The sequence below is a fragment of the Eriocheir sinensis genome, chromosome 13, assembly GCF_024679095.1.
Source record: "Eriocheir sinensis breed Jianghai 21 chromosome 13, ASM2467909v1, whole genome shotgun sequence".
In the NCBI taxonomy this organism is placed as follows: Eukaryota; Metazoa; Arthropoda; class Malacostraca; order Decapoda; family Varunidae; genus Eriocheir; species Eriocheir sinensis.
The window spans coordinates 20862434-20888001 of record NC_066521.1 but is presented as its reverse complement, the minus strand read 5'-3'; the positions used below and the strand labels follow the sequence as shown (position 1 = coordinate 20888001).

General features: G+C 46.4%; 1 protein-coding gene and 1 long non-coding RNA gene across 4 annotated transcripts; one reads left to right on the top strand and one right to left on the bottom strand.

The window, feature by feature from the left end:
- Nucleotides 1-2630: 2630 nt before the first annotated feature.
- LOC126998175 (transformation/transcription domain-associated protein-like) lies at nt 2631-24860 on the top strand. 3 transcript variants are annotated; one of them, XM_050859618.1, is made up of 35 exons: nt 2631-2712; nt 3657-3866; nt 4035-4145; nt 4729-4917; nt 5084-5278; nt 5637-5803; nt 6005-6240; nt 6370-11073; nt 11179-11399; nt 11545-12979; nt 13276-13439; nt 14942-15058; nt 15263-15415; nt 15592-15885; nt 15996-16097; nt 16366-16514; nt 16956-17127; nt 17306-17473; nt 17684-17896; nt 18038-18256; nt 18369-18465; nt 18603-18811; nt 19069-19209; nt 19390-19504; nt 19809-20107; nt 20725-20899; nt 21013-21244; nt 21467-21560; nt 21890-22105; nt 22225-22413; nt 22708-22851; nt 23273-23414; nt 23507-23700; nt 23966-24133; nt 24358-24860. In XM_050859618.1, the coding sequence occupies exons 2-35, from the start codon at nt 3711-3713 to the stop codon at nt 24433-24435; spliced, it is 11658 nt and encodes a 3885-aa protein (XP_050715575.1). In that variant the 5' UTR covers nt 2631-2712; nt 3657-3710; the 3' UTR covers nt 24436-24860. The 3 variants fall into 3 exon arrangements, with proteins under 3 accessions (XP_050715575.1, XP_050715574.1, XP_050715573.1); XM_050859617.1 differs by having other exon boundaries at nt 13276-13472; nt 19827-20107; XM_050859616.1 differs by having other exon boundaries at nt 13276-13472.
- On the bottom strand, nt 22858-23675 carry LOC126998177 (uncharacterized). Its single transcript, XR_007752665.1, has 3 exons — nt 23528-23675; nt 23251-23425; nt 22858-23094 (listed from the first exon to the last, which is right to left on the bottom strand). It is a non-coding gene; the product is annotated as an uncharacterized LOC126998177 (long non-coding RNA).
- Nucleotides 24861-25568: the final 708 nt, after the last annotated feature.

Genomic DNA, 25568 nt, shown 5'->3' with positions numbered 1-25568 from the left:
TTCTTCTTTTCTCTCTCGCCTTCCTTTTCACTTTTGTTTTCCTTTCTTCTCTCCTTCTCTCCTTCCTTTCCCTCCTTCCGTCATTCACTCCTTCACTCCTTTCTTTTCTCTCTCCTTCCATCTCTATCTCCTTCATTCTTTTCCTTTATTCCTTACTTCTTTCCTTCCTTCTCTTTTATCCTTCCTTTCTTCCTTTTCCATCCTCTCCTTCCTGATTCTTGCTAATGTAATATGCTGAGGTTATGTCACTCTTCTTCTTCTTCTTCTTCTTCTTCTTCTTCTTCCCCTCCTCCTCCTCGCCTCATCGCCTCGCCATCACTCTCTGTCGCCGCGTCTTTTCCACTATCAATGTAATATTTTCCCCGACAATTGATTACCCTTTTCGCCTTCAATTTTCCTCGCGTCATCTATTTCCCGTGTTCACTCCATTTCTCACCTCGTTTCCTCCATTACAAAGCTTCCTCTTCTTCTCCTTCGTCCTCTCATTCCTTTTTTTCGTCTCCTGTTTCTCCTCTCTTCTTATCCTTTCGTTCCTCGTTTCCTGTTTTTTTTTTCTTTTTCTTTCCTTTCGTGTTTCTCTGCTTCCCCACTCCGTTTTCTCTATTACAAAGCTTCTTCTTCTTCTTCTTCTCCCTCTTCTTCTCTTCCTTCTAGCTCTTTCGTTTTCTATTCCAGTCTCTCCTCTTTCCCTTTCGTCCGTTTTCTTTTTCTCTTTTTCCTGCATTTTTCTCTTTATTTCTTTCCTGTTTACTTCATTCCTCACTTCGTTTCCTCCTTCCTCCTCCTCCTCCTTCTCCTTCTCTTTTTTCCCTTTCCTCAATCGACTATTTCTTATTTTCCTCCTTCGTTCCTTCATTTCTTTCTCCGTTTCTTTATTTCTTCCTCTTTTCCCTTACTATTTTCTCTCTACAACTCCTCCTTCATCTCGTTCTCCTCCTCCTCCTTCTCCTTCTCCTCGTAATCATTCTCATCCTCTTTCTCTCCTGTCTCCCTTCTTTTCATCAACCTCGATCACCTCTCTTACGTTATCCTTCTTTCTTTTGTTTCTTCATTTCTTCCTTCCGTTATTTTACCTCTCCTCCTTCTCCTCCTCCTCCTATATTTCTCCCCACTCTCCTTCCTTCCTGCTTGCCCGCGCCCACCGCCTCTTAAACTCAACCTAACATCTCGCTTCCTCTGTTTTCCAGTTTTCGTATTGTTTTAAGCAATGCCAAGATTAAGGGGGGGAGGAGGAAGAGGAGGAAGAGGAGGAGGAAGAAGAAGAGGAGGAGGAGGAAATAGGAGAGAAAAAGGATTGTGCACTCAACTAAGAAATGTGTGTAATGTGGTATATTGAGAGAGAGAGAGAGAGAGAGAGAGAGAGAGAGAGAGAGAGAGAGAGAGAGATGGCGCGGTTATAGTTTTTATCTCCATTTTCTTTTTTTTTCCTGTTTTCTATTAGTTTCCCTTATGAATAAAGGAGCGGAGGAGTAATGGACTGTCGCTCGTTTGTTATGGAGAGATGGAAGCCTCCCTCCTCCTCCTCCTCCTCCTTCTCCTCTTCTTCCTCCTCCTCCTCGTAGTCTCCTTCCTTCCACTTCGCTTCCTGCTTCTCCTCCTCCTCGTCCTCCTCCTCGTTTTCCTTCTACTTCGCCCCCTCCTTGCCCTCCTCCTCGTCATCATCATCCTCATCCTTCTTCTCCTCCTTGTCTTCATTTCAATTCGCCCTCTCCTCTTTCTCCTCCTCCCCCTCCTCGTATTCCCTCCACTTCGCCTTTCTCCTCCTCCTCCTCCTACTACTACTACTACTACTACAACTACTACTACTACTACTACTACTTCTACTACTATTGCTCCATTTCCTCCTCCTCGTCGTCTTCCTTCCACTTCGCCTCCTCTTTCTCCTCCTCCCCCTCCTCGTCTTCTTTTTCCTCCTCCTTCTCCTCATCTTTCTTCCGCTGTGCCTCCTCCACCACCATGTTGATAGCTAAGTAAGTTTACCAGACATTTACAACATTTTCTTTGACACGATAAAAAAGAAAATACTAATAATTAAAGGCTAACAAAACTAAAAAATCAATATCCTACACGCTCTTATTTGACGAATATTAGGGGCCAATATCAACCACAGGAATATAAATAGAGATGGAATACTATTATCTTTATATATTAAGTGTCTTCTGGCAACTGAAAGAAGAAATTAATCCCTGCTGAAGTTCAATATGTCATAAGTCCCTCCATTATGGCCCTGTATCTCTCTCTAGCGCCATATAATCTAGCTCTACAATTTGTTTAGTAATTTATATATATTTCAACAAGTCTGCACACAAATTTCAGCCAATATGATATTTTTTAGTAGTTGTTCTTTCTCAGTCCCTCCATAATTACCGTCTATCTCTCCCTAGACCCATATATTCTACCTTTACTATACGTTTTGGTAGCTTATATATAGTTCTACAACTCCCTACATAAACTTTAGCGTATATAATATTTTTCTAGGTCCATGTTTTCCTTCCCGGCCAGTTTCTCCATTAATTAGTACACTCTATCTCTCCCTAGCGCCATATATTCTAGCTTTACTATACGTTTTGGTAGCTTCTATATAGTTCTACAAGTCTCTACATAAATCTAAGCCTATATAATATTTTTTAGGTCCATGTTTTCCTTCCAGGCCCAAAAAAGAACCATCGGCTTAGTCATGTAGAGGGCGCTGAGGGCCTCGACATAAACAAGGTTCGGCATTGTCTTCACATTTTTGCTAATTTCACCATGTAGACGCCATTTTACCACCTTTATCCTTCAGGCGGCAGATAGAGGATTAAATTGTGACTCAGTAGGTGGATAAATAAGAGTGTAACACTGCGTAAAGGTGGAGATAACGACGTGAGAAGATGCCGCGCCTCCCTCCCCGGGCTCCAGACTGGGATGCTGCGGGGGATAATTTTTCCTTTTTTCCTTTTGTCTCCCTTTAATAGCTTTTTTAGGGGTGGGGAATAAAGTCAGGATTGGCGGGGGGTTGTAGAGAGTCTAGAATTTAAGTGCTGGGGGTTAAACTAAGAGTCGGGATGCTGTATAGCGGTCAGGTTTGGGATGCTGTGACCTCAAGATTTGGATGCTGGAAGGAGCTCTGTTTTATTTTTTTTATTTTGTGTGTATGTGTGTGGTGTTCATTATGGGTCATTTTTTTGTGTGTGTTCATATTAGGTGATTTGATTATGGGTCGATTTGATTTTTTTTTTTTTTTTTTTTTTTTTTTTGTGTGGTCATTATGGGTAATTTTGAATACTGTGAGGATTAAAAAAATGGGTGCTGGTGCTTTAAATCAGGGTGCTGTGATATCATGAATTGTATGTTGTATGGAGCTCAGGATTGGGGTGCTGTTAGGTGCTCCAGACTGGGATGCTTAAGAGTTCTTTTTTCTTTCAGTCAGTATACTGAATAACTTACTACGTTGATTCATATAATATCACTTCTGTGTCCTCTTTACGCCTGTTCGTGTGCAGCATATTGGTTCTCTGTTGTAGTATATTGATTCTGTATTGTGTATTGATGGGATTATGGGAGCGGCAAGTAGCAGGCTTTTTTCTACTGTTTTTGTTGCCCTTGAGCCGTCTCCTTTGTTATAAAAAAAAATATTGATCCTGTATTCCGTGTTGACACCTTGCAACTGTCCACAGGCGAGGATGACGACAGCAGTGTCTGAGAGTTGGAGTCGGTGAAGTGTGTCCAGAATGGGACCAGGAGGCGGGACACTGGGACACCACGTGTCTCAAGATCCAATCGCCCAGATGAATACCTTCCGCTCCTACGTGTCCATGCTGGCGGACTCCGGCTCCAAGGATGAAAACAAACTCAAGGCAGCGCAGGCCCTCAGCGAGGACCTGGAGGTGAGGCCCGCTGCTTCCTGCCCTGGTGCAGCACTGTCAGCTGTTTGGATATAACATATAGAGTACACTGTAGATAGTTTCTTGCTCTTAATTACGTTGCAATATATTTTACTGTTATGAAATTGATATTGATGACAGATCGTACTGACTAGCAATGTTTCTCCGCAGGCAATTGTTGCTTCCCCCCAGTATCCAGCATTTCTTGAACATGCCATGAAAATATTTATCAAGATCCTCAGTGAAGGGGATCCACTCTTCATATCAGAGTACAACATACAGGTACACTATAGCTCTTACCTACTTTATCTATCTACTCTAATCTCTACTTTCCTGGGATGTTCATAACCTCCCTTCATCTCTCTCCTTTCCTGTCATCTCCTCTCCCCTCCCCTCATCCCCCTCTTTACTCTTCATATCCCTCCCCTCCTGTCCTTTCCCCCGTTACCTTAGCCTGTTACTTTGATTATCATTCCATAAGTTTTAATCTTTTCTTTCATCTCCTGTGTGGGAAAGATTGGAAGAGTCACACATTGCTTTCCCTCTGCAGCAGCTCCACTAATCCTGGAGTCTAGGAGAGGTTAAGTTTAGGGTATCTTCAAACACATGATAGATAGCCAGCACTTTATTGTATGAATGAACAAAGAATGACCTCACTTTATTGTAAAGAAATCTCATTAGTAAGGAAACTTATATAATTTCTTTGAAAACCATATGGTATAAATCAATTTCCACTATCTCTACTCTACTCTTTACTTGCTGGAATGTTATTTTGATCATTGTTCTATAGATCTTAATTCCTTCCTTCACATCTGTTTTTGGGGAAAGATCTGAAGACTCACACAGTGCCTTTCCACCCCTGCAGCAACTCCGCAAGCTGATCCTGGAGATGATCCACCGCCTCCCCAGCAATGAGCAGCTCAAGGTGTACCTCCGGCAGATCCTCTCCCTCATGTTCCGCCTCCTGGAGACCGACAATGAGGAGAATGTGATGGTGTGTCTCCGCATCATCATCGAGCTGCACAAAACATTCCGCCCGCAGTTCAGTCCAGAGGTGAGAGATTAGAGTTATGTTCAATAAAAGTCTAATGATGGTAATGATTTTGCTAGTTCATCATCATCTTAGCCACAGTTGTCTAGTAACAGTAACAACACCATAATCAGTCAGTCAATAAGTAACAAATATGATACTAATACTGCACATCCCACCCCCTCTTCAGATCCAGCAGTTTCTCCAATTTGTGAAGAACATGTACCGGGACCTCCCAAACCACATGAACAAGATCTTTGAGCCACGGCCGGTCATCAGGGTGACTGACCTGTCCGAGGTGAACGTGGACAACCTGCTCAAGGAGACATTCAGCATCACGCCCATCCACACCGAGAAGAAGCTCCCTGACGGCACGCCCATCACGGTGAACACTTTTTTTTCTTTTCTTTTTTTTCAGTAGAGGACACCGTTCAAGGGCAAAAAAAGGAAATAATAATGAAAAAGGCCTGCTACTCACTGCTCCTACAAAAGTCAAGAAGAGTGGCTGTTTGTTTTTATTTTTTTGTTTGTTTTATATTTTTCTTCCTCCCTGTAACTAAAGTGCCTTCATGGATGACTGCTGTGGGGGGAGGGGGGCCGTCTCCTTTGCTGTAAATAAAATATACATTATACCAATTTGTAAACCAGGACATGTTTTACTCTATGCTCTGTATTGTAGGACTTTCTTGATAACTATACTATAAATTACTATTATCATCATTGTTACTGTTTTTGTTTTCCAGTACAACCTGATCCCCCGGGCGGTGCTGTCCCTGAAGGTGCTGACGGAGCTGCCCATCATTGTGGTGCTCATGTTCCAGCTGTACAAGCAGCAAGTGTACCAGGATGTGGCAGACTTCATCCCACTCATCATGAACACCATCATCCTGCAGCCCTACCAGCAGCACCGGTAAGGATGATGTGCTTGAGGTACTATCTTGAAATTTCTGAGACGATATGAGCTGGGAAAATAGATACTAAAAGGGAGTTGATGAGTGCATGAGCAGAGAATTTTTGTATTCAGTGTTAAACAAGAGCACAAGTGATTGGTATGAAGTCTATTACTTAAAGGAGTTTGGATGATGTACTTACTATCTTTATGTTGTTCCAGGGACCACGAGTCCTTCAACAAGGAGGTGTTTGTTGACCTGATCGCTGCCCAGATCAAGACCCTCTCCTTCCTGGCCTACATCCTCAAGATCTACCAGGACGTGGTGGCCCAGCACTCAGCCAAGCTGGTGTCCGGGATGCTCACTCTGCTGGCCCTGTGCCCCAATGAGGTGGCACACTTGAGGAAGGAGCTGCTCATTGCCACTAAGCATATTTTGGCCCTAGAACTTAGAAATAGTAAGTGATCATTTCTTCACTGCATGAAAGTTAGGCAGTAGGATTTTGTGCTTATTTTCAAGTATCGGTTCATATGTTTATGTCAGTACATGTTACTAAGTACTATAAATATTGATTTTCTATCCTCAGGGTTTGTGCCTCACATTGACAGGCTTTTTGATGAAAGCCTTCTGTTTGGACGCGGCTGGACCGCCCACGAGACTCTCCGGCCCCTGGCTTACTCCACACTTGCTGACCTGGTCCATCATGTCCGCCAGCAATTGGACATGGGGGCTCTGACACGAGCCGTGCACCTGTTTTCAAAGAATATTCACGATGAAACGCTTCCTACCAGCATCCAGACCATGTCCTGCAAGCTGCTGCTCAACCTGGTGGACTGCATCCGTACCCGCAGCGACTCCAACCACGAGCCCGGTGCAGGTCGGGACCTGCTCATCCGCATGCTGCACGTCTTTGTCAACAAGTTCAAGACCATTGCACAGCTGCAGCTTCCCTACCTGAAGAACAAGCAGCAGCAGCAGCTTACTGGCACCTCAAGCAGCACCTCAACTGCCCTGCAGGCTCACGGGTCCACGTCCACTGTCACTGTTGTCCAGGAAGACCGGAAAGAAGACGTCAAAATGAGCATCACTGAGACTGAAAATAAAGACAAGGAAACCCAGAGGATTGGCTTTCCCCCCAATGTGACGGTGAACTACAGTGTTTCTGACTGTCGAGCCTTGGTGAAGACACTGGTGTGTGGGGTGAAGACCATCACCTGGGGCTGTGCCTCCTGCAAGTCATCATCTGACTCTGCTCTCACACTCAGCAAATCCTTCCACCCCAAAGAAACTCTTGTGTTCATCAGACTCGTCAAGTGGGCCATGCAGGCCCTGGACATCTACACACTCAATGCTCCGGGCAACCAGCAGCAGGCGACACAGAAGGGACAGGTTCCTCAGACAGTCCGTTCCAAGGAAGAGAAGGAAGTCCTGGAGCATTTTGCTGGTGTGTTCATCATGATGAATCCCTCCACCTTCAGGGAGATATTCTCCACCACCATTGACTATGTTGTGGAGCGGATCTACCACAACACAGCCTTGCAGATTGTTGCTAATTCATTCTTGGCAAACTCCACCACATCCCCAATATTTGCAACAATACTGGTGGAGTATTTGCTGGGCCACATGGAGGAGATGGGGACGTCGATGGACAGATCAAACTTGTACCTGAAGTTATTTAAGTTGGTGTTTGGTTCAGTCTCCCTCTTTGCAGCAGAGAATGAACAGATGCTGAAGCCACACCTGCACCAGATTGTAAACAGATCCATGGAGCTGGCGATGAGTGCAAAGGACCCGTACAACTACTTCCTCTTGCTGCGTGCTCTCTTCCGCTCCATTGGAGGAGGGAGCCACGACCTGCTGTACCAAGAGTTCCTGCCGCTGCTGCCAACACTCCTGCAGGGCCTCAACAGCCTGCAGAGTGGCCTTCACAAACAGCACATGAAGGACCTCTTTGTGGAGTTGTGTCTGACGGTACCAGTGCGCCTCTCATCCCTGCTGCCCTACCTCCCCATGCTGATGGACCCCCTAGTGTCTGCCTTGAATGGTTCCCAGACTCTCATCTCACAAGGCTTAAGAACACTTGAGCTCTGTGTGGACAACCTTCAGCCTGACTTCCTGTATGAACACATCCAACCCGTGAGAGCTGAGCTGATGCAGGCTTTGTGGAAGACACTGAGGAACCCCAATGACACCATCGCTCAGGTTGCTTTCAGAGTGCTCGGGAAGTTTGGCGGCGGGAACAGGAAGATGATGATCGAGCCCCAGAAGCTGGAGTACAATGAGCAGGAGACCCCAAGCACCTGTGTCAGCATCCAGTTCTCCGACCACAAGTCCCCCATCACCTTACCTGTGGAGAAGATCATCGAGACAGCGTTCACAGCTCTCAAGACTTCCAACACCGAGCCTTGGTACCGACGGCAGTGCTGGGAGGTGATCCGCTGCTTCCTCATTGGCTCCATGCAGTTTGACGAGGAGAAGCACTTGGTCAATAAGCTCTTCACACATCCAAGCTTCAGGGAGGGCGAGATCTCCACCGTCCATGGCCCTTACTACAAGTGCCAGGATGAACAAGCCAGACAGGTGCACCAAATGGCAGTGACGGCAATGTTCGTGGCTGCGGCGATCAAGGACCTTCGTCAGAGTGTGCTGCCGACCATGGTGTCCTTGGTGAGGCACTACACCATGGTGGCCATCGCGCAGCAAGCCGGCCCCTTCAACATGATGGGCCGCTGGAGCAAGGTGCAGGGCATGGATCCTCTGGTGCTGATCGATGCCCTGGCTGTCATTATGGGCCACGAGGAGAAGGAGCTCTGCAAACCGGGCCATCTTGCTCTTGTGCTCATCATGGAGGCTGCCACTAATATTCTGGGGACCAAGGAGAGGGCCTGCCAGCTCCCCCTTATGGAGTACCTGGTGGAGAAGATGTGTGGCCTGTGTTACGAGCGGGCGTGGTATGCCAAGCTGGGAGGTTGCATTGCTATCAAGTTCCTGTTCGAGAGAATGGCCTTGAAATGGGTCTTGGAGCACCAGTTTCCTTTCCTTCGGGCTCTTCTCTTCGTCATGATGGACCTGACGGGGGAGGTGTCCAGCGGGGCCGTGGACATGGCAAAGAACAACCTAGAGAGGATGTTGCGGGTCTGTGCCTCGCCGCTTGAGGGTGAGAACAACACCGAGGATATGAAGCAGATACAGAACAAGAGCCTGCATGATGTGACTCACGAGCTGGTGCGGCAGGTGACCTCCCCCAACACCACCGTGAGGGAGCAGGCCATGCAGAGCCTCCATGTCCTAGCCAAGCTGAGTGGAAAGGGTGTGACGGAGGTGATGCAGCCACACAAGGACGTCCTGGCTGACATGATACCCCCCAAGAAGCATCCCCTCCGCCAGCAGCCAGCAAATGTGCAGATTGGCCTGATGGATGGGAACACTTTTTGTACAACCTTGGAGCCGAGGCTGTTCACCCTGGATCTAAACATGAATGAACACAAATTCTTCTACACTGAATTACTCATGTTGGTTGAAACTGAGGATTCATATTTGGCCAAGCTTTCATGTTACAAGAATATAGCAAATTTAGTTCCACTGAGAAAGTCCGCCCTGAAAGCCCTTGCAGCTTGCCATTACATTCCTCAGATTCGGGAGAAGATATTCCCCACTTTGTACAAAGCCCTCAACAACTCCTCCCACCCTGAGCTACAAGAGACTGCCTTCGAGTGTCTCAAGAAGTTCCAGAGTGGGTGTCAGATTGACATGGAAATGGTGCACGCTGCCATGAGGCCGCTGCTGGGCCTGGTGTGTCACTACAGGAGCGTCACCCTCCCTGTGATTCACCACCTCTCATACCTGACCCAGCTGTTCCCGTATACCTTCAATGAGAAGCTGTGTGAACAACTGACCCAACACGTCAAGAATCTGATAGAGGTAGCAAGTCTAACGAGAAAGCAGAATACATCAGTGACCAAGCAAGATAACAGTGATCTGAAACTGTGTGCAAACATCATTGGCATTTTCCACCAGATCCCGGCCGCCTCCTCAAGGTTTGTGGAGGTGCTGTGCAAGCTTGTGCTGCAGACAGAGAGGGCACTCATGATAGAGGCCGGGAGCCCCTTCCGAGAGCCTCTGATGAAGTTCCTGATGAGGTACCCGGCAGAGACGGCCGACTTGTTCCTGTCCGATCCCCACGCCCGTGACCAGCAGTGGGCCCGCTACCTGGAGTACCTGGTGCGCCACAAGGACAACACAGAGTTCCGGCAGCACCTGCAGGTATGTAACGAGAAGCTGCTGACCGTGCTGCGGGCCGCCCCGACGCCTCCCACCCTTGTCACGGGCCAGGCGCAGCAGCCGGCCACAGCCTTCACGCCCGCTGACAAGGCCCAGCTCCAGTACCTGGCCATACGCATCACACTGCTGCTGGCCAGGATGGATGACCAGTGGATTGCCTCGCGTTCCTCCCTGGTGGCAGCCATCCGGAACATCTGGGTGTCGGACGAGTTCCAGGAGCGCCATCACTCTGCTGAGAACACAGACTTCATCCACTGGAAGGAGCCAAGGATGATGGTGTCCATCCTGCTGATGTACTTCAAGCACCACACAGATGACATCCGGCTCCTCTTTGAGCTGCTCAGGGCATTCATTGGACGCTTCATCCCAGACTTCCAGTTTCTGAGAGACTTCCTGGAGCAGGAGGTTGCTCAGACCTACTCTGTCAAGTGGAAGAGGTCCGCGTTCTTCCAGTTTGTTGAGGTCTTTGAGGATATTTCTGTCCAGCAGGAGTTGAAGGCTCGCATCCTACAGTACATCATCATCCCCTGCCTCACCGTGAGCATGGAGTGCGGGGACGGGGAAAAGCTGATTGGCTATCCACCAGCCCCGGACCAAGACCACACAGACAACGTTGTGTCCGTCTTCATCACCAGAGTCATCAACCCTGACGAGCCCTTCGTGTACAGTGATGCAGTGAGGATCCTGCTGCTGCAGCTGTCCTGCCTCCTGGTGGAGCAGGCCTCGGCACACATCCACGATGCAGGCAACAAGAGGCAAGGGCAGAAGCTCCGCAGACTCATGACCTTCGCCTGGCCGTGCCTCCTGTCCAAGAACTGTGTGGACCCGGCAACCAAGTACCACGGCCACTTGCTGCTCTCACACATCATCGCCAAGTTTGCCATACACAAGCGCATTGTCCTCCAGGTGTTCCACAGCCTCTTGAAGGCACATGCCATGGAGGCAAGATCTGTGGTGCGCCAAGCCCTGGAGATACTCACACCAGCAATGCCAGTTCGTATGGAAGATGGTATGTATATTGACTTTATGTTGTCCAAAATTACCTTTGTATAATTTGAGATTTGTATATTGAGTATTTTGTATTGGTCACTCCTAAAGGCTGGTCTTTTTGCAGGAAACACGATGCTCACACACTGGACCCGCAAGATCCTGGTGGAGGAGGGCCACTCAGTAGGCCAGCTGGTCCACATCCTGCAGCTGGTGGTGCGTCACGCCAACGTGTACTACCCCGTGCGCCACCACCTCACCCACCACATCACCCAGGCCATGCACCGCCTCGGCTTCACCCCCACGGCCAACCTGGACCAGAGGAGGCTGGCCGTGGACCTGGCCGAGGTGAGCCTTTACATGGGAGCCACGTTTCTATGACTAATCTGTGTACCTCATTTTGTATCCTAAACCTTCCACCTTGCCTAGTTTGGTAAAGGACTTAGGATTACCTGGTTATAACAATCTTAGTCACCTCATGCTGTGTCCTCAGGTGTGCATCAAGTGGGAGGAGCAGCGTGTCAGGGAGGAGGCGGAGAGTGATGGCAGCTGTGACACTCTCATCCAGCAGCTACAGCAGCAGCCGGGCGGGATCAAGCGCTCCTCCTCCACTGATGGACCTGAGGCCAAGCGTGCCCGGGTGTCCATTGGCAGCTCTCGGGGCAGCATTGACGTCAGCAAGCCCATGGAGAAGACTCACGCTGATGCTGTGGTGTACTTCCTGCTGCGCTTGGCCTGCCAGGTCAACGAAAGCACAGCCACTCCAGGCACGGTGGCCCCAGGAGAAGCTCTCTCCCGACGCTGTGTCTCACTGCTCAAGAGGGCCCTCAAGCCAGACATGTGGCCTCATGCAGACCCCAAACTGGCTTGGCTGGACAAACTCTTCCTCAATTTGGAGTCTTCCCAGCCAAACTTGGCTAACGTGTGTGTGGGCCTGGAGGTGCTAACCTACCTCATTGGAACGCTGCGACGGGAGCAAATCCTGAGTGCCATGCGCAACCTGACCCGAGGGCTGGTGGCCTGCATGACCTGCAGCAACTCCAGGGTGGTGCGCCTCACCCACTCCCTGCTGGCACGGCTCATGTCCACCTTCCCCACGGAGCCCACCAGCGCCAACGTTGCCTCTCGCTTTGAGGAGCTGGAAGATCTTTACTCTAAGATTGGCAAGATTGTCCTGGATGGTCTGACGTCTTACGAGAAGAATGCCAGTGCCTCCCCGACCTCTCTCTTTGGCACCCTCATGATACTGAAGGCAGCGTGCCAGAACAATACCTGCTACATCGACAGACTCATCATGCCCTTCATGAAGGTCCTGCAACGCATGGCCCGGGACCACCTCGGCCACACGGCCACAGAAAACTGCTCCGTGGGAAGTGAACTCTTGATTCTGTCTCTGGATCTAGTCAAGAATCGTGTAGGAGTCATGGGGGTGGAGATGAGGAAGGCCTTTATTGGTACCATCTTGGTTGGTTTGATTGAGAAAACTCCTGATGTGAAGGTTATGAAGGCCATAACCAAGATGGTGGAGGAGTGGGTCAAGAACAAGACTCCGATAGCCATCAACCAGGGCCCCAGCCTGAGGGAGAAGTCCATCCTCCTGGTGAAGCTGATGCAGTACGTGGAGAAGCGCTTCTCTGATGACATAGAGCTCATGGCACAGTTCCTGGAGCTGGTGAACCACGTGTACCGAGACGACACCCTCAGGAACACGGAGCTAACGGCCAAGCTGGAGCCCGCCTTCCTGGCCGGCCTGCGGTGCACCCAGCCGCCCATCAGGGCCAGGTTCTTCCAGGTGTTCCACGAGAGCATGAGGCCCAGGCTGCACGATCGCCTCCTCTACACCATCTGCTCCCAGAACTGGGACCACATGGGCCCCCACTACTGGATCAAGCAATGCATCCAGCTGCTGCTTGTCACATCACAGCCAGGTACAGTATGCAAGGCTTGTGTATCTTGGTGCCTGTGAGGTAACCTTTCTGCCAGAGACAGACACAGGCTTAAAGCATTAAAGTGCCCTTTTGAATAGATTCCCAAATACAAGACGGTAGAATAATTGGTTATGAAAGGCGACATGTTTGCCCTGTTCCAGAGGTGTCAAAACACCCCTTCAATAATAATTTGGTGTTGAAGGTGGAAAACAGTCTGTTTCTATTTTTACCCCAGTAGTTTGACTTGGTTTTCCTATTTAGATTGAGAAAATTATCTATAACCACCTCTTCCTCAGGCACGCCAGTCCAAAACAGCTCACAACAAGTCCTGCTGCCTGGCGTGACCTCAGTCATCAGCTGGGCCGACGCCGCAGACCGCGCCAACTTCAACGTTTTTGCCAGCATCAAGGAGGAAGCGAGTGACCTTGACTCAGCGTTTGAATCTACAGTTGAGAAGGAGGTAAAAGTGCAGGCAGTCACCCTCCCCTTTGAGGTTGGTCATCATATGGTTACTGTGGTCCTGCCTGCGGTGGTTGACTGTGGTGCGTAGCTGTAGCTGTACAAAATTTTATTCCATCGGCAGCACTAAAGCCTGTAGAGGAAACATTGGCTGTAGATTAGAGGTTCACTGGTGGAAATTAGTGATTAACATTTCACTCATCACAGCTGGAGGAACCAGCAAATAATATGATTGGCACTGCAGACTTTGTATTTTGGTTTGATGTTTTATTTGTTCTTTAAATATGATGAGATCCAGGTTACCTACGCATCACTGTACTCAGTAGCCACCACACCATGGTAAGTAAACTGCTACAAGGTTGATGTTGATTACAAAACCTTTTCTTATATCAGTACATTAGAGTTCTTCATTATAGGACTTCTAGTCTTGGCTCTTGGAGGTCTCCACTCAGTATCCTTTATCAACTGAAGGTGTCATGCTGTGGAAAGCACCTTAATTTTCAGTCCCTATCCTTTGCAGTTGTTAGATATCTCATGCATAACTTTACCTGTACACTGTTACTTTCTCTTTGCTCATTTCATCCTATTCACAAGTGTATCGTGATAAGTTCGGCAACCCTATTCAGGTCTGTGGCTGTGGATGTTTTCTCATTTGATTTATTTTCCTCTTTCAACTTTGTTCATGAAGGATGCCAGCATGAAGCATGGTTTTATTTTCCAAAGGTGCTTGTAGTGTGTAACCTCTAGACCTAACCTGGCATCATAACCTGCCTCTCCAACACAGTGGAGGGCTGTGAGTAGAGGCTCCGCTCATGTTTGATCAATGCATGACACTAAACTGAGTAACTAATGAGTTTTAAGGGCTCCAAGCTCTTTACTGTACCTAGTTATTAACACCGCATAAATTTATTAGCTTTAAGATCAGCAGAAACATGTTTTTAAACATTTACATAACATTATATATCTGGTACAGGCCATAGCATTGTCTTAAGATTCAGTTTTCTGAACTCATTTTCTTTTCTTCATAATGTCTTGAGTATTGATTGCTATGATGCACCTTTTACTCTGCAAGCTCCTACAGAAAGCAATAACATGTATAGTCACATTTATTAGCAGCAGAATGGAATGATAAGTCATCATCCTCACTACTGTCACTTCATTCCCTTGGCAGGCATGGTTGGGGCCTATGATGTAAGGGACAGGAAGCAGTCACAATCAGATTGAAGTGCTCCATGTTACCATTCTAGATGCATGGGTCTGGACAGGCACAGGGTTTAATCTTGAGACTGAATGTTGCTAAAAAAGTAATCTGTAGGGTTTGATTCTGATGCCCAACCCTCAGTATCTAGTACTGTAGGCTGCTTGCACCAATCCAGGGGTTTGTAAGGAGATCCTTGCTGTAAATAAGATTTTGTAGAATGTATTTATTTTAGTTTATTCTTTTTCCATAGTTTCTTTGATAACAGATTATTATGACACATTAATGTTTTCCTCCTTTTTCAGGATGAAATTGACATTGAACTATCATCTGTCCCGGCCGATGGCTCTCAGTCCATTGATGGAACAGTGAAGATACAAGCAAACCCTAAAGCTAATTTGCATCAGCTCCTGTCCAGACAGGTTACTAATGTTCAGCCATTGTTTTTCTATCTGCATATAACTTGTTTATTATTGGCATTAGAGGAATGGATTCCATGAGTTTTCAAACCTTTTTGTGGATATAATGTAAGAAAGTATTGAACTGTCAAATCCACCCTTAATTCCTTTGTTTTGCTTGCCTGCTCAAAACTGTTTATCCTTAAATAAATACATCTTGTGTTTTAGGCCAAGTTCATGGAGGGTGTGAAGGAAGTGTGCACAACCCAGTTCCTGTCGGCTGTAGCAGAGCTGTGCCACATGGACACCAGCCTTGCAGAGTGGGTCTGGCTGCAGCTGTTCCCTCGGATATGGAAAGTCCTTAGTGAGAAACAGCAGCAGGTACACATTATTTTTTGTATAGTACTTGACATCCAAGAATCTCAGTCTCCCCCATCTTCACCATCCATTATTTGCCTCACACAGTACTGCAACCTTTGAACACTAAAAGATTAGCCTCATTGGTTCTAGATATCATCCCTTGAGTCACAAAGATATCATCATGCCATTATTTGCAGGGTATAGCCAGTGAGGTCATCCCCTTCCTGTGCTCCGGGTCACATGTCATACAAAAGGACTGCCACCCGTCTGCCCTCCACACCTTCACGGAGGCCCTCGCCCAGTGCCAGCCTCCAGTCACCATCCGGCCGGCCATCATGAAGTACCTGGGCAAGAGTCACAACCTGTGGCACCGCATGACACTCCTCCTTGAGCAGCTGGCTCTAGAGCAGGGCGCCACCACCACACCACGCTCCCTCAAGAAAGACTACCATGACTCCTTTGATATGGAGCCAGTCACCAGTCCTCAGCAGGTATGTATGGGACTGGACTCGACGTGGAAGTGGAATTATTAGTAAGAACATCAGCCAAATAATACATTGGAATTTACTTATTGTTTATTTATTCTTTGTATGTATTTCAGGAGGTCCTTGATTCCCTGTCTGAGATGTACTCGCTTCTCAAAGAGGAAGATTTGTGGGCTGGACTCTGGCAGACCATCGCACACTACCCAGAGACGAGACTGGTGAGATAAAGTCTTTGGTTTGATATATTTTGTTACACCTGGCAAAGTACTGTATAATTCACTTTTTGTCCTGAAGAAAACAACACCTTTCTATCATCTACATCAGCTTTAGTAGTCTTAATAGTGTGGGGCTGTGCTGATATTCAATGGGGTATAAGAAGTCTTGTATGCAGGTTCAAATTAAAAAAAAATTTCACTAGAGCACCATATTAGCATCGAGCCGTAATACTTGCAACCCATACACGTTTACATATACCCCTTTTTACAGGCTGTTACCTATGAGCAGCACGGCTTCTTGGAGCAGGCACAGGCCACGTATGAGCTTTCCATGTTCAAGGCCAGGGAGGACATGGCAGTCGTTCCGTCCCCGGGGAAGCTACAGTCAGAAATGAAACTCTGGGAGGAGCGCTGGATCAGGTGAGGAAACTGGAGGATGTTAAATAAAGTTGAAGGGAGATAGTTAGGTTATTAGACTACTACACAGCAGGAAATCATAGTACTGTCATATATGTCTTGCTAGGAAGTAGAGTATAAGTCGGCCACATCATCTTTGTTTATATTCCATCGTCTCCCGTTTTTGGTGCTGGACTTGCGATGATCCTCCTCCATCATGCTCGATCCAGTGTTAATCCTTCCTATATTTCTAACACTTCAAAGTCTTATTGCACAGTTCCTCTCACATGTTCTCCTTGGTCTTCCAACTGGTCTCCTTCCAGGTACATCCATTTCCTCCACCATCCTCAGCACTCCACCCTCCATCTCTCCTTACACATCTGAATCATTGCAGCCTTCTCTGTCTTGCTCTCTCCTGAATATGTAAAAAAGAATCAAGTCCTTCACACATGTGGTTCCCCTTAGGTGTGCCAAGGAGCTGAACCAGTGGGACCTCGTGCAGGACTATGGCAGCAGCGAGGCCTCCGGGAACCCTCTGCTGGTGCTGGAGAGTGCCTGGAGGGTTCCCAACTGGGCCCGCATGAAGGAGGCGCTGGCACATGTGGAGCAGTCATACCCCAAGGAGCTGGCCTGGAAGGTGAGGGCAGTGGCGATGTTGGTGATGTTAGTGGGTAGCAGCAATCATAGGCTTGGGATAAAGATATCAGAAAAAGAGGGATACATACAACTTAATAGTGTACAGTTCACAAGAGTTAGCTGAGAATGTTACTCTTAAACCCAAGTATTAATAATAATAATAATAAAATAATTCTCAGATCAACTTGTACCGAGGATATTTGGCCATTTGTCACCCCGAGGAGGAGCACCTGAAGCTCGTGGAGAAGCTCGTGGAGGCGGCAACTGTGCTCTGCATCAGGGAGTGGAAGAGGCTGCCACACATTGTCTCCCACATTCATCTGCCTTACCTGCAAGCTGCTCAACAGGTAAGATGTCTTGACCAGGGAGTGAGATTGCTTGCGTTGACACACTGCAACCTGAGAAGACTTTTCCTCAATTTGGCTTTCACATTCTAAGGAGTTTGCCTTCAATTGGGTAAACATTTTTTCCCCAAATCCTTTTTTTCACTTTCCCTAAGATAAGTGTATTGCTTGTTTTTCCTGAATAGTTTTCAAACGTTTATAATCATTGTGCAGGTTATGGAGTTACAAGAAGCATGCCAGATTCACCAAGGCCTGGTGCACGGGCGGACCAACTCACTACACGACATGAAAGCCATTGTGAAGACGTGGCGCAACCGCCTCCCAGTCATTGCCGACGACCTGTCTCACTGGTCAGACATCTTCACCTGGCGCCAGCACCACTACCAGTTCATCGTGGACCACTACACGGACTCAGGGGAACACCAGGTTAGTGCTGCTTTACCTGTGTACATTTGCAGGCTGCCAGTGTTTTGATGTCTTGCATTGTGTAGATTATTTAGTCATCTGTGTAGATTGTCAGTGTGCAGTTCTTATGATTTATACTTTGACTGACTTCTAACTTTCCAGAGTATGCTTGGAGTCCATGCCTCAGCCCAAGCAATCATTCACTTTGGAAAAATTGCCCGCAAGCACAACCTGAGTAACGTGTGCCTGGAGTCCCTCTCCCGGATACACACCATTCCTTCAGTCCCGGTGGTTGACTGCTTCCAAAAGATTCGGCAGCAGGTCAAGTGTTACCATCAGATGGCCATGGCCACGGGCATGGGCAAGAATGAACTGCAGGGGGTAAGTTTAAGAATGATGAGTAGTCAACCTTTGCATATTTGTTACTCTTGTCAAAGGCATCCTTTATAAGCATTAACTTAATCAATAACTAATGCTGTAACTTGCTGGACAGGGCCTGGAGGTGATTGAGTCCACCAACCTCAAGTTCTTCAACAAGGACATGACTGCAGAGTTTTATGCTCTCAAAGGAATGTTCTTATCCCAGCTGAGTACGTCACAATTTGTTCAGTACTGAAGTGGTATTCGTTTTTTATATGCAATAATAAAATTTCTGCAAGTTTGTCAGAAAGTCAAAACCTATTCCTACAGTACATTTACTATTCATTCCATTTGCTGTCCTTTATAGATCGAAGTGATGAGGCCAACAAAGCTTTGAGTGCAGCAGTGCAGCTCCACGATACCCTAGTGAAGGCGTGGGCTCTATGGGGTGACTACCTGGAGGCCCTGTTCACCCGGGACCCATCCCACGTGGAGTACGGTGTGTACGCCATCACCTGCTACCTCCATGCCTCACGCCACCAGAACGAGTCCAAGTCAAGGAAGTATCTTGCTAAGGTGTGTAGTGGATATTGTCATACAAGTTGTGGACTGAGAGAGTATTTAGTGTTGAAATTGATGAGTAAATGTAAGAACCAATATGAAAATCCCAAATAGATATAGCTGTACCCACTGTTATGCTGTGGTCTAACCTATGGAAGAGTGAGCAAGTTGTTTTTTAAGTGATTAGTGTGACTTCATGATAAGTACACTGGTTTACTACCATGTTTTGTTAAGAGCCCATTATATATTGACCATAAAATTATGAAACACAGGTTCTTTGGCTGCTAAGCTATGACGATGAAGCAGGCAGCCTGAGTGAGGCTGTGGACCGCTACTGTGTGGGTGTGCCGGCAATACAGTGGCTGCCCTGGATTCCTCAGCTGCTGACCTGCCTTGTGCGGCCTGAGGGAAAGGTTTGTCTCAGTCCTGTTGATTCCAGCCTCTCGATCATACATGATATAGTCTGTTCATCCTGTCTATTTATCAGAACATTTTGTATATGCCATTGTTTGAAAAGGTTACTGCACTTTAGATGTATATTAAATCCTGTAAATAATGATGATGAATATAAATAATGGAGTACTTGATTTCAGGTTATCATTAATTTATTGAACCAAGTTGGACGGATGTTCCCTCAAGCTGTGTACTTCCCAATCAGGACCTTGTACCTCACACTCAAGATAGAGCAGCGAGGGAGGATCAAAAGTGGTAGGTTTCCGGGAGTGAGGTGGTAAAGTGAATGTCAGATATTATGATTTATAAGTGTCAGAATACAATGAGGCAGGAATTATAGAAAGCAGGGCAGACAGAGGACCAGGTAGCAAGATGAAATTAGAGCATTTACCACAGTACACTAACATCAGATGGAAAGGCCTTTGTTCTGCAGTGGGCTAGTAATGGCTGGAAATGATGATGATATAATTTGTTTATATAATGTTTTTTTAATCCTTGTGAAATAGAAAAACTGATAGATTTCTTGCCGTTATTATTAATACATATTTTTTCATAATAGGTCTCTCCCCTTATGTAGATCCAGCAGCAGTTGCTTCCCAAAAGGCTCAACAGCAGAGTCAACAGCAACAACAACAGCAGCAACAACAGCCACAGCAACAGCAGCAGCAGCAACAACAGTCTCAGACCCAGACAGGGCAGGCACAGCAGACCCCACAGATGACTGGCCAGCAGCAGGGCTCAGAAACAGCAGGCTCCATCAAGGCCACGGAGCCCATGTGGCGGTGTTCACGCATCATGCACATGCAGAAAGAGCTCCATCCCACCGTCCTGGCGTCCTTGGAGGGGATTGTGGACCAGGTAACTGTCACAGAGTCTGCCACCACACTAGTCCTTCATATCAATATTATATAACCTCTACACACCTTCACTCAAACCTTTTTATACTGCACTCCCTTCTCAAGTAACTCATATTTCTAGAGGGACTTGTGGACCAGGTAACTGTCACAGAGTCTGCCACCACACTAGCCCTTCATATCAATATTATATAACCTCTACACACCTTCACTCAAACCTTTTTATACTGCACTCCCTTCTCAAGTAACTCACATTTCTAGAGGGACTTGTGGACCAGGTAACTGTCACAGAGTCTGCCACCACACTTTAGCCCTTTACATCAATACCATATAACCTCTACACACCTCCATCAGGCACACTTTTGTTAACCTATACTTTCTTCTCAAGTAACTCACATCTCTGGAGGGAATTGTGGACCAGATGACTGATACAAAGTCCACCACTACATTTTTTTACCTTCTCTTCTATACCACATAACCTCTACACACCTTTGTTAACCCACACTCCTCTCAAGCAACTCACATGTGCTGTAAGACATGAAGGGTAAGAGAAAGGGAGAACTACTCTGTGTTCTTTCATAACAATACGACTAAATGTTTTCTTGATCCCCTTCCCTACAGATGGTGTGCTTCCGTGAGTACTGGGACGAGGTCGTGTTGCGGCAGCTGCGACAAGCACTTGCAAAATGTTATGCTGTGGCCTTTGAGAACTCAGGAGCTGTCTCTGAGGCCAACATAACCCCACATACATTGTCATTTGTGAAGAAGCTTGTCTCAACATTTGGAATTGGTATTGGTAAGTATGGCTTGTAAATTTTAAGCATACCGTGCATCACCTAAATCCCATTCTTAGTTCAAATTAGGGTGTTATTAGACATTACTCTCACTTATATATTTTTACTTCCTCAGAGAACATCAGTAGCTCAGTGAGTGGTGGCGGGCAGTACGCAAGTGCAGCTTCGGAGTCCCTGGCCAGGCGTGCTCAAGCCACTGTTCAGGACCCGGTGTTCCATAAGATGAAGGGACAATTCACCTCAGACTTTGACTTCATACAGCTGGGAGCCATGAAGCTGCACAACTTGATTCACAAATTGAAGAAGTGGATCAAGATCTTGGAGGCAAGAGTTAAGCTTCTGCCAAAGTATGTATTAACAATTTCTTACTTGTAATGAGGATAATGATATAAGACAACCCTTGCATATAAAGACAGTGAGGCTTTTGAATAGAATCTTAACTATTTACATCCCCAGTACCCTGTCCAGCCATGGGAACTTCCACCAAAGGAGTCCCCAGCCAAGTTATTTTTATATAATTGGTGGATGTATAACACTATATGAGTCATTAGTGGATATCATTCTTGTAGGTGGTTCCTGATTGAAGAGAAGTGCCGATACTTAAGTAACTTCAGCCTTCAGACAGCAGAAGTGGAGTTGCCTGGGGAGTTCCTGTTGCCAAAGGTCCGTCACATCAATATTTGCCTTGTTTATTTCTGCCACAAGTTAATGAGATTCATGTCACACCTAATTTAAGATGCACAAATAGCATATGATTACAGTCCGCAGGTTAGGTGAGCTCCCTCAACAATACTTAGAAAGCCTCTTCTGGGGCTTGACCAAGTGAGGTAGAGCTCCCAGTGTGCCAATTGCTGATAAGAGCTGATGCTAGAAGTTGCCAGTTTGTCAGATTCAAATAGGAGTAATAATTTGTTATACTTTAGTTTCTCATACTTTAGGGAGAATATGTACATACTAAGAACAGTTTGTATTGACACCATACTTCCTTGCAGCATTCTCACTACTACATAAGAATAGCCCGCTTCATGCCGCGAGTTGACATAGTCCAGAAGCACGGCACCGCTGCCCGGCGCCTGCACATCCGAGGGCACAATGGCCGGGTCTACCCCTACCTCGTCGTCAATGACTACTCCTTGAGTGACGCTCGGCGAGAGGAACGGGTCCTTCAGCTGCTCAGGATGCTGAATCACTTCTTTGCCAAACAGAAGGTGAGTTTGGCATCATCAAAAAGAATTCACCTAATTTGATAAGTTGTCTCAGGTGTGAAGACTTTGACAAACTCATTGCTCTATACATGTATAAATGGTTGCACCTTTTCCCAATGCAGGAGACGAGTCGACGTTTGGTGAATCTGAGTGTGAGTCGCGTTGTAGCAGTGTCCCCACAGATGAGGCTGGTGGAGGACAATGTGTCCTCTCTCTCCCTGCTGGACATATACAAACTGAGGTGTGCCAAGAGACAACTGGAGCCTGACACACCTGTCACAAGATACTATGAAAGACTAGCAGCTGTACAGGTAAACACTTCTTTCACCATGGTACATTAGATACAGAATTTCCCATGCAAACATTACTGCACAGTGTAAGGCTTCATACAATTCTCTGACACCTTGAGTGTAGGGAAGGGCAGGGGATCAAGTGAGATGCATTGTTACTGGTAATCATTGTTTATTTGAGGAAGCTTCATGTATCACACTTGACAATGATTGGCTGTGTCAAGTGCCCAGCATACATTTAAGACAAGAGCTGTACGAGAGTTACAAACCATATTTCATAATACAGATACCATAACCACAACTTTGCTCTTACAGGCCCGAGGTTCACAAGCATCCCATCAGGTGTTGCGGGACATTGTGAAGGAGGTGCAGAATGCCATGGTGCCCAGAACAATGCTGCGGGACTGGGCGCTCACCACCTATCCCAACCCCACACACTACTGGACCTTCAGGAAGATAGTAAGTGTCTCCCACCCTCGACCACTTAAGCCTGTCCCTGATATCCCTGCCTCACCTTATCTCAGGCCCAGAGTACCTTCAGACCGCCTTCAAAGGAGTGGGCAGTCAGTTCTTGCCAGTGGAGCATTGAGAGAGTTTGTAGTGATTCTTCTCACCTGACCTGCATTGCTCCATTTCTCCAATGGTGCTGTTGTAGTTGGAATTGACAGGATATCTACTTGGCTGCTTCCTCCCCACTCAGATCTGCCAGCCAGGAGTAATTAGTCATTGCATATATCACATCAATCAAAGTATATAGAACAATACCAATAGGAAAGCTAATTTAAATTTTTTCTTTAATATTTCTTGTGCATGAACTATTATTGAATCATGGTATACAATCATTCATGTTTACTTAACTATTTTGTTTGTTCCTTATCAGCTCACAGTGCAGCTGGCCCTGATCGGCCTCATGGAGTACCTGCTGCACCTGACCAAGCTGTACCCGGACATGATGTATGTCCACCAGGACTCGGGGCTCATCAACGTAGCTTACTTCAAGTTCAACATTGATGATGCCAAAGGTAGGGAGGATCTAGAAAATTTAATGATATTGATATAAACACACAAACACATGCACGGAGCAAATTTCATATTTTTTCTTTTTGATCCAAAGGTGAACTGGATGGAAACCGACCCGTTCCATTCCGGCTGACCCCCAACCTGGCGGAGCTGGTGACGAGCATCGGGGTGTCAGGTCCTTTCACAGCCTCCATGGTGGCCACTGCACGCTGCCTGGCCACTCCGTCCTTCAAAGTCAGCGCCCTTCTCAGAGCAATCATGAGGGACGAGATCATTTCCTGGCACAAAGTAAGTCTGGGCTTCCTCGCTATTCATTTTAGATGGCAGTTATAATAATTGGCTTTAACCATGATTTTAATTCTACATGTTACTGCAAAACAAAATGAAAGAAATAGGAGGGGAAGGTAAGTGAAGTTGCTAGGCCTCAAAAAAGAGTCAGCTGTTGTGAAACCTTTTTCTGAACCTAAGCTTGATAACTAAACATCTTAGTGTAATGTCAAATTGATGAGTATTGAGACAGTTGGCCTTGTGACTCGCCTACTCATTGAAGCAGTTCTCCTCCATATTCCGGCAGCAGCGGCACGAGGGAGCAGCCGTGGAGGGGGCGCAGGGGTCAGGCTCCATGGAGGGTGAGGCGCTCATTACACGGGTCAACAAGGCAGTGACGGCCATCACCACACGCATCCAATCCCTGGCATCCAGCGATGGGGCAGACAACAAGGTGTGTCTCTTCATGCTATCTGGGAAACTGGTGAAGAGGGAAAATCATTGTATCATAAGTAATAGAGTAAATGTGTGTGGTATATAAATGGTAAAAGGGAAGGTAGAGGAGTTGCTACAAAAGTCCAAAAGTTAGACAAAAGTGATGGTTTGCTGTATGGGGCGAGTGAGAATGATTTTGTATTTTTCGTCCTCATAGAGGTAATTCAAGGGTGTTCTTTGCAGGTGACCCAGTTGGTGCGCGCTGTGAACTGTGTGGACAACCTGTGCCGCATGGACCCAGCGTGGCACCCCTGGCTCTAGAGGCCCGGTGCTGACGGCAGTATTTTGTCCGGAACATTTTCATACAAATTTTTTTTTTACTTATTTAATGCAATTAAATAAATGTCTCAGCTAGCTGCTAGTTGATGTACAAGTGACATGATTTGTAAAAAGACAAATAGACTTACAAAACAAGAATATTTTCTTGAATTTTCTCTTCATTCCATTCATTTCTTTTTCACCAAATTCATATGTTCTGTTTGTTTAGTACATCTCAGTGAGGTAGACATCCCATGGTAGCAGGTGTGTTCCAAAAAGGAATGCAGAACAAGTAACTTGTGCTGTACTAGAAGGAAAGAATCAAGAGCTGCTTGATTGAACTGTTAAATCAGAATATAATTTGTATTCTTTCATCTAACTAGATTTTATATTTATGTTTTGTAAATGAAGTTTTATATATAACTGCACATTGAGTTTCAATACATTATTTTACCCAGTTTGGTAGCAAATGGAGAAGTAGGTAACACCTTTTGTTGAATCATATTCCTTGGGATTGACTTGAGCTGTAAGCATCTGACAAAACTCACGTAGGTGTTCCACCCATATGAGCAGCGCTAGGATACAATCAATTATCCACTCACCAGGCGTAACCCTGGAGTGCTCAAGTCTGCAATTTCAGCAGCTGGCTGTCTATCAGCATGAGCAATAGGTGGGCAAGCACCTTGCCTGGTACACTGAGAGGTGCTTTACTGCAATGAGTGGATGAAGGGGCCATCTATGCACAGATGATGAATTATGTAGAAAGATGTACAGATGTCGAAGAGATAGGGTGACCTGGTCTGCATACGAAGATGAATGCATGAGAGGAGACTGGTGGAAATGTGCAATATTTCACAAACATGGAGAATGGTAGACTTACATCATGTCATATGCCTTCAGGAAAAATAAGATTACAACTACAAAATTAATTAGTTACCCACAAACCATAGATATAAGCTGATAATAGAGATGGACACTATCAAACATTACTCCTTAAACAATACAATAAAAACTGGCTACTATATTGTCATGAGCTTCATTACTCATAACAAGAGGCTTAGTTCCAAGTAATTCTAATGACATCAAGATTCACCAACATTGCTCACTACAAAGACAGGCGGGGTCAGCAGTGCTCT